The sequence below is a fragment of the Hydra vulgaris genome, chromosome 11, assembly GCF_038396675.1.
Source record: "Hydra vulgaris chromosome 11, alternate assembly HydraT2T_AEP".
In the NCBI taxonomy this organism is placed as follows: Eukaryota; Metazoa; Cnidaria; class Hydrozoa; order Anthoathecata; family Hydridae; genus Hydra; species Hydra vulgaris.
In genome coordinates this window covers 20,646,054-20,655,274 of record NC_088930.1, presented here as the reverse complement: position 1 = coordinate 20,655,274, position 9,221 = coordinate 20,646,054, and the positions used below count along the sequence as shown (strand labels likewise).

General features: G+C 30.9%; 2 protein-coding genes across 3 annotated transcripts; one reads left to right on the top strand and one right to left on the bottom strand.

Moving 5' to 3' along the window:
* The first annotated feature begins 1,943 nt into the window (after positions 1-1,943).
* On the top strand, positions 1,944-2,573 carry LOC136086916 (uncharacterized). The gene has a single exon (XM_065809415.1). The coding sequence runs from the start codon at positions 1,944-1,946 to the stop codon at positions 2,571-2,573; it is 630 nt and encodes a 209-aa protein (XP_065665487.1).
* Positions 2,574-5,060: 2,487 nt separating this feature from the next.
* On the bottom strand, positions 5,061-9,221 carry LOC136087214 (uncharacterized). Of its 2 annotated transcripts, none has more exons than XM_065809698.1 (3): positions 9,158-9,221; positions 5,565-8,927; positions 5,061-5,420 (listed from the first exon to the last, which is right to left on the bottom strand). In XM_065809698.1, exons 2-3 carry the CDS (start codon positions 5,795-5,797, stop codon positions 5,165-5,167), a joined length of 489 nt encoding a protein of 162 aa, XP_065665770.1. In that variant the 5' UTR covers positions 5,798-8,927; positions 9,158-9,221; the 3' UTR covers positions 5,061-5,164. The 2 variants fall into 2 exon arrangements, with proteins under 2 accessions (XP_065665770.1, XP_065665769.1); XM_065809697.1 differs by having other exon boundaries at positions 5,565-8,957; positions 9,158-9,210.

Here is a 9,221-nt window from a genome sequence, read left to right as displayed (position 1 = left end):
CCAGTAATACCATAATATTCAAGTTTTGTATAAAGTATTTCATGGTCAATTGTGTCAAATGCCTTAGATAAGTCTATAAAAACGTCTAAAGTAAGTTCTACTTTTTCAAATGATTCAGTTATGCTTCGAGTGAAATGTTCTGTAGAGTTGTTTCTCTTGAAGCCGTATTAGTTCATTTAAAGTATATTATTAACAGTTAGATGATTGTATATTTGGTTAAACAAAATTCGCTTAAGAATTTTTGAAAAAACAGAGAGGACAGATATTGGACAATAATTACTGACATTTGAGGGTTTAGAAGATTACACCAACTTTAAATACTGGTGTAATCTTGCCAATTTTTAATTGGACTGGAAAAATTCCTTTATTAATTGATTTAATTAATTGAATTAAATAATTTTTAAAAACTTTAAAAAGAATATAGTTTATATTGTCGTATGAATCTATAACTATATTTCAATTTATGTCATCAGGACCAACTGCTTTTTCAGTTTTCAGCATTTTAAATGCGTTTTCTAGTTTTGAAAAAGTTACTTCAAATTTATCTAATTTAGAAATTAATGGAAAAGCGTAATCATTTATTGGATTTATCATATTGGGAATATTTTCAGCTAAATTTGGTCCAACAGATACAAAAAACTTATTTAGTTCGCTCGCTATTTGTTTAGGTTCATGTAAAAATACGCCATCTATTTTTATAGACTTAGGTATAGATTTTTAGGTATTTATAGGTATTTATATATATATTATTAGGTATTTATATATATATTATTAGGTATATATTTTTAGGTATAGATTTTTATGGTCTTAGGTATAGGTGACATCAAAGAAATCTAAAAAATTCAGCACAAAGCATCAAAAGTACCTCATGATTTAATAGGATTACATTACGCTGCAAGGTGTCGTCGGCTCAATTTTATTACTTTGGAAACTCGCAGGAGACGTGGCGACTTAATCCAACAGTTTAATCTAGAAAAACGGTTTTGAGAGTATCAATTGGCATAATCCACCAAGTCGCAGATCATCTTCCTACGTCGTAATGCGTGAATTCACATATAATAATGCTCGTCACAATTTTTTTACAAATTGTATTGTCAATGATTGGAATAACTTGCCGTCAGCATGCAAAAAGGTTCCGTCAGTTAACGCATTTAAGAATAGAATTGACAAGTATTTTTTTCTCCAGCTGCAAACAGTACATCTTTTACTGAAGATGAGCTGCACGTTTATTAATTAATTCGTGCTTTAGCAGATACAAATATTGGCTTTTTAGATACTATTTGTCATAGATGTAAACTTTAATTAAATGAAAGCAATCTTTTTTCCCTTTTTCCAATTTTGATATCAACTTACTTGCTATGAATAACAATTGCTTTTTTTTTTTTTTTTTTTTACTTAAAGTTTATATTTCACAAACAATAAATTTTTGTATAATTTGTTGGTTTTGTTTGTTTGGTTTTTAATTATTTGTCATTTTATCTAACGGGTGATGCGGAAGTTATCGGACAAATCCTAATTTCATTATTTGAGCATAATAATTAGTTTTTGTAGTTTTATGTGTAGGCATAAACGTTCTATAAAATATAAGCTTTATTATTTAAACACAATTATTTAAAATGAGGTTAAATGCAGCTGAGCGAGAATCTTTTCGAAAGCGACTAAAAATGTTTTTTGTAAATAAACCTAATATAAAAAAAAAAAAAATCGTAAATCATTTTGAAAAGGAAGGATTTGCTCGAAGTACAATATATGATAACCTAAAAAGACTTGAAACTGTTCAATCGTTTTCTGATAGAAAGCACCCTGGTCGTCCGACATCCTGAACTAGAGAAAAGAAAGCCGAATTAACGAGACTTGTCAACAATCGAAAAGGGGTCAGTCACAGAAAAATAGGTATTAAATTCGGTGTAAATCAATCGACAATTGGTCGTCAGTTAAAAAAAATGAATATTAAATATAGAAAACGTGAAAAGACTCCAAAATACACTATAGAACAACAAATAAAGGCAAAGAAAAGAAGCAAGAAACTAATTAACCAACTCTATAACACAAAATCGCTTCTAGTCATCGATGACGAAAAATACTTTTGTTTTGCAGGGGACAACATGCCTGGAAATTCTGGATACTACACAAACAACAAAAAGACATGCCCAGAAAGTGTTCGTTTTATAGGAAAAGAGAAATTTCCAAAAAAATTATTAATGTGGATAGCCATATCTGACCGTGGTATGTCCGAGCCATTGTTTTGCACTTCCAAGGCTGTAGCGATCAATTCATCAATCTATGTTAATAAATGTTTAGAAAAACGACTTCTTCCATTTATTTACAAGTATCATGGAGACTTGAACTATTTATTTTGGCCAGATTTAGCAAGTTCTCATTATTCTAAAGATTCTCTAAATTGGATGGACCAATATGTCTATTACGTTGATAAAGAATCCAATCCCCCAAATGCGCCTCAAGCACGACGAATTGAAAATTTTTGGGGACATTTGGCACAGAAGGTTTACGAGGGAGATTGGCAAGCTTCAACAGAGCAAGTTTTGATTGATCGCATTAAACTAAAACTATAAGAAATTGATTTAAACTTTTTACAGTCGCATATGAAAGGCGTCAGAGCAAAATTGAGATCAATTGCAGATGGTGGTGTTTTTTCATATAAAAAATAATATATTTTTATTAAAAGATAAATGCTTTATTTAAAAAAAATATAATAGTAGTTTGTTTTTTTTATTTATAAATAAGTTATTGACGTTTTTATTTTGTCCGATAACTTCCGCATCACCCATTACAAGGACTTATAAATATATTACTATTACTATAGAGCACATTTTAAATTTACTTTTACCAGTAATTTGACTTATAATTTGCCATGTACGCTTTGAACTAGATTTATACTTCTCCAGTAAATCGCAGTAATATGTTTTTTTTGCCTTTTTTCTTTGGCTTTCAAATAGTTTAGTGTAACTTTTATAAATTAATTTATTTTCAGGTGTTGGTTTTTTTTAAATATTTTATATTTAGTTTTTGGGTTTTTTTTAGGATTTTTAAAGATCTGTATTGATCCTAGTTGACTTTAAACTTTTATCGGTTTTTATAAATTGACATTTTGGAAAATTTACATCGTAAATTTCATAAAAGGTTTGAAAGAATCTGTCTTACATTATATTTGTTTTGAATGAACTGTTTACATGCTTCCAATTTATTAGAGAGAGCTGATCTTTAAATGATGCCATATTTTATCATTGAAAGATTGCTTGTAAAAGACTTTTTGTTGCTTTTTTATTATTTTTGTAATTTTAATGATAAAAATAATAAAACGATAAAGATCGATAGAAAGAATTACATCGTTATAGCAATGGAATTCTTTTTATCGTTCAAAATATCAAATATTCCTTGTTCAGTTGAATCTGTAAACTATAAATAGAATTTAGAATGTATTGATTAGATAGGCATCATATTGAATCAAAAATAAATTACTATTTTTACCGTTCTTGTTAGAGTATACATTAGTATAACAAACCTTTGCACAAACTTGTATTTGCTGTTTGTTTTATAAGCAAATAAAATGATAAATAAACTGATGATGTACCTATTGTTATTTCAAATTTATCAGATATTTAACAACGCTTTCTATCTGTTTATATATCTATTTAGTGGAATCGTTAAAAATAACGTTGCCCGACAAGAAAATTTGATGCGAGTCTTATGTGTCATTGAATGATAGCAGGACTTGATTTATTGGGTAACGTTAGTGTAGGCCGTGTCTGGCTATGGTATATGATCCGCATGTAGCTTTATTACTTTTACAACCAAAGTATCATAAAAACCCTACCATACCCAATGCCATAACCATAGATGGTCATAATACCATAACCATAGATGGTCTTCATCTAAGCCATTCTATAAATTGAATGTGGCCATCACACTCGATTTTTGGGATGGCAAGTGAATAATGATTACAACTCACTTTTCTATTGAGTTAAACAATAACAATATTTGCATACTCGATCTTAAGTAAACAGTTGAATGTAACATTTAAAAAAATTTGTTTAAGAAATTTTTTTATAAAATACTTAATGTTCTTGAAATTTTACTTTGCACCCTACCGTAATAATGGCACGGTGAAAGATGAAAAACATTAACTGCATAAATTATTATTAAATTATTACAGAGACTTTTACTTTCATTTTATTTAAAAATAAATTTGTTTGCTTTTGTATATCTGAGAAATAAAGTTGTTCAGAATTAAATCTTCAATAAAATTAAAAAAGAGAACTGTTTATCAAATAATGCTCTTAATTAGTAAACATAGGTGTGTAATGACTCAAAAGTTTATAAACAGTTTAAAAAAATAAATAATAACAGTATTAACAGTATTTGATTCTCTTTGCTATACGAACTGTCGCAGAATAAACAAAATTTTACATATTGACATCCTGTCATTACAGATTTAAATAACATGAAATAGCATAAAAATATTTTTCAAAACTTAAACAGTACAATTAATGATAACACTGCCCAACAGCAATTTTGTTTAGGAACCAAAATTAGTTATTTCTTATGTATTTCCATCTACTGAATTCGAAAATGACATTAAAAATGACATATTAGCTCTAGTTTAAGAAATAAAAGCGAAAATTTTCTCTCAAGGCAAGGGTTGAATTAAGCGATCGCGAAATGAAAAATCCGGAAAAATATCTGGTCTTCAAAATTTTAGCATTTTTGGCTAGAAAGAGTAGGGGCGCAAATAACATGTCTCTTAACAATAAAACTCTTCGGAACTCTGTAGTAATGCCTATACTGTATGTATTACACTAACTTTTGCCTATACTGTATGTATAACACTAACTTTTTTAAATGTGATATCTTGAAGGTCTTTGAAGTAACTTATTATCTAAAAATATTTTTTAAATGTGATATCTTGAAGATCTTTGAAGTAACTTATTATCTAAAAATATTTTTAATAATATGAAGTAAAATTTGGCCTAAAAATTTACAAATTTACGAATGCGTACGTGATTCGGAAATTAAAGTATAGATCAGAAACAGAAACCAAATTTTGGCTACTTTTATAAACTTCAAGTTTTATATAGTGTAAGAATTTTATAAAACATTACAGCAGTTTCTAGATTTTTTTTCAAAATTGTCCAAATACAGTTTTTCAACCTTCACTTCGGCTACAAAAATCATTGGCTATATCTATTATGTTAAGTTCGTCAGTTTTTTTAATGTGTATATTTAACAGCATACACCAGTTTAACCGTGCTTGGTTCATGGTACTTCTTAACCAAGTTTTGATTCTTCTTAGTGTGTTGAAAGCTCTTTTGCTAGTGGCATCTGTTGCTGATATCAGAAGATTAAGTTTTATCAACTTCTTGATTTCTGATAATGATTCCTTTTCAACTTCATTTGCTTCTCTGTAATACACAAAAAGTTATGTGTTTTAATTAGCATACAAATACGCATTTTAGTTTAAATGTTGGTCAATTTGAGATACACTGACAGTCGTAATCATTAAATAAACAACAATAAGGTTTATAGGAAATCCATTCAAATCTTACCTGACAAAAATAAGGACTTTTTGTAGAGTATCTAATGGTTGAGTTGTGGATTCGTGCATAACTTGTAATTGTGCATGCAGTCTTGAAGCATTCAAATCTGTAGCATAGAAATCAAGAACTTCGTTATTTATTGAATTACCTTCAGATGAAACATTTATAAGTTCTGGTTCTACCTTTTGAATCATTGCATATCCTTGTTGTTCAAATCTATATAGAATACTGCCAATTGTCATTTCTATAGCTTCAAAATATATCTTCTTGAAAAAAATCAAAACTAGAATTCTCAGATAATACTGATGCAGATGCTCTTATTTCAAAACAACGAGGTACTTTGCGATGGCGGGGCAAAGCAGGTTTTTCTAGTTGAAGTAATTTTATTTTGATTTTAATACGGTTCGAAAATAGCTCAAATGAATTTTCAGACCGTATAGATTTCAATGTAATTAAAGTTCTTTTAACAACTTTTTTACCTTCACTAGCCAAAAGTGTAACCTTTTGCAAGTTTTTTGATAAATTGTCTACCATGCATAAAATAGTTTTGCCCAATTCAATTCCAAACAAGAAAGGGAATTTTTCCACTTGTGCTGCAACTCCGCCTATTCGAGCGACAATATCACTGTCTTTTGTCTCAGATTTAGCTTCTTCCCAAGCAACTTGTGGAGCTTTATAGTTTTCAGATATGGAATAAAATGATTCTGCTCTTACCGTCCAGCGTGTAGGGCAGCATCACAAATACGAATAATAGAGTATACGAATACCGAGTGTCCCAGAGAGAACAATTTCTTTTATCTTGTCGGAAAGGCATTTACGTTTAAGAGATTTTTTTATCAACTTTGTAATTTCATGAACAGTGTTCAGAGAATATTTTATGATGCTGATAGCTTTAAGTGTATCTTGTACTCCTTAGTTCAAAGCGTAACCATAACAATGGGAATATAGTGCTTTGGGTTCGAGGTCACATATTCTCTTTGCAACTCCAGACTTGCAACCTGTCATGACGTTGGCACCATCATAACATTGACCGCGACAATTATTAATTGAAAGATTTATCCGCATAAGAACATCTTTGATAGTTGCAGTAATACTTTTAGCCAATGTGTTTTCCGTACTATAAAGTCCGACAAACACTTCATGCACTTCCAAGTCATCTTCATCTACATATCGCAAGCAAATCACCATTTACTAAGTGTTGGACTGATCTGTGATTTCACCTACCATAATAGTAAACCATTTTCCAGAAATGTTGGATGTAATTTTTATTAAGTATAGTGAGACCCATTATCTGCAGAATTTTATTTTGGGTAGATGCACTCGTACATTTATCTTGCGACTTACTCATCCATTTAGTTAAAGCAAGATTATCTTTGCTTCTGAGATTATGTAACTGAGAAAAGTTCGAATTAAATTCTTTATAATCTTTTTCTGTATTGTAATCACCACGCAGAGCAATACCTTGTCTGGCGAAAAATGGAATACTCGTGATTATTATTATTAATATTGCTCTATTTACCATTTTTTCCTCTGCATGAGTTTTGCTAAGAAGCTCACCAATATCTGTAGTTGTTAAAGGAATAGTTATAACCTTCTCGATGCAGAGGCGTAGCAAGGGGAGGGCAGGTGGAGCGGTCGCCCCGGGCGCCTGAGTGGGGCGCCAAAAAGGAGAAAAAATGATAAAAATAAATGATTTCACAACTCAGATCCAGAGCCAACAGTGACTAAATTATCTCAAAGAATTTCGTGATCATTTTTGCCAAAGTGCAATTGAGTATAACAAGGGCAGATGTATGGAATGGGGAATTGAAGTTGAGAGGAGAGTCAGGCGACGGCGAATAATGCTTGGTGAAAGGGCTAGAGATAGTGGCCTCTCTGCTGAAGATGAAGTTAGCAGAGTTTTGAAAATGATATTGAATTGTTTCAAACAAGAACTAACAACTCGCTTTAGACGATTAAATGATCTCAATGAAAAATTTGGATTCCTGCTCAATGTGAGAATATTACTAAAGAGGGATGGTGATGAAAATCAAAAAAGTTTGCAGCAACATTGATTGGATCTGGGAAACTTTTACAGTACAGATATCAGTAGAGCAGAATTATTTACTGAAATTGCAGACTGTCAGATGCTGCTTAAATCTCGTGGGGCCCAATACCAACAACTCCGCTGGAATTGCTTTCATTTATTTTGTCATACGGAGATGACGTTTTTTCAAACTTATGCATTGCATTACAAATCTTGCTCACAATTGCAGTGTCAATAGTCAGTTGCGAAAGTTCCTTCAGCAAGTTGAAGCTTATTCTTTCATCTCTATGAGCTTCAATGGGGCAACAATGTCTTGTAAATTTGGTAATCTCTAGTGTCGAAAGAAAAACTCTAGAATCAACAGACTTTGACGACATAATAGATAAATTTGCTGCAATTAAAGCTAGAAAGATCAAATCATAATTTATAAACAGTTTTTTGATTAGTGGATCTTATTGAACATCTTCTACTTTCAATGACTAACTCACATGAACCATAATGGGTACGTAATTGGAAACATGAGTTAAATTGAGCTTGCATTATAATTAGCATTTGCATTTTTTAAATTAAAATGTCATTTACTTGGAAACATTAAGTTTTTTTTAGTTCACATGTCTGCTTCAGGTGGGCGCCAATTTTCAGCATTGCCCTGGGCGCCAGAAACCCCAGCTACGTCACTGTCTTGATGGCTTCTTGATGAGAAAGAGTATTTTGGTGTTTCTGAAATTTTTGTAAACCCTTTTTCCAATTAGAAAATCCAGTTTTTGTGAAAACATCCTCGCTACATTTTGAAGATGATAAATTATGCATCTCCATTAGCATACAATAGTAGCATAAAACTGTATTGTTACATTCGTTGTAATGCAACCATGGAAACAGTTTGTACAATTGCTGAAAAAATGATGGCTTCTGACTACCACATACTTTTCGAAAAACTAACACAGGTTGATGCGGACTATTACTAAGATACTTTTTTTGGTAGACTGTAACATTGGAGGCAGAGTTAACATCATTGTTGGCTGAGTTAGTAATCGGAGAAGAAAAATTAAAGACAGAACTAGAAGATGATGCCGAAGTAACCGTGGATACAGAGCCGGCATAAGAAGAAGAATTAGCAGCAGTACCAGGGTTAGCAAGAGATACAGCAGTAAAAATACTGTTAAAACCATTAGAATTCGAAGTATTATCTTAAAAAATGCTGTAGCAGCTGTAGTTTCAGGGCTAGAGGTAGAGGCAAAGTTAGGAGAAATTGATGAGACGACAGTTCTTGCATAGAAGTAATAGTGCGGTTGGTATCTGCCCCTTCCAACACTTCGTTCAGTCGTTTACGACGCTTCCCTTTCGCACTAGACAATTTTTATTTTAAAGACATACCACTGAAGTAAATCATATAATAGATTGTTACATAATGTTACTATAATTATCACCAACTTATTTAAATCTAATTTGCAAACTGTAATTATTATATAATAAATATTATCTAATAATATTTAAATTTAATTATCAAATTCTTAAAACTTAAGACTCTAAATAAAAAAAGGAAAATGCAAACTTGTTTAAAAAAAAAACGCCTTACATGAACAAAACAACTTTTTATTAGTTGTAGCAAGCTCAATACCACGTGGTAACAAGTTCTATAC

Coding starts and splice junctions, on each gene's coding strand:
- LOC136086916 (XM_065809415.1), top strand. CDS start 1,944: ATGAATATTAAATATAGAAAACGTGAAAAGACTCCAAAATACACTATA.
- LOC136087214 (XM_065809698.1), bottom strand. CDS start 5,797: ATGACAATTGGCAGTATTCTATATAGATTTGAACAACAAGGATATGCA. Junction 5,421..5,564: donor AAAGTCCTTATTTTTGTCAG/GTAAGATTTGAA, acceptor TGTGTATTACAG/AGAAGCAAATGAAGTTGAAA.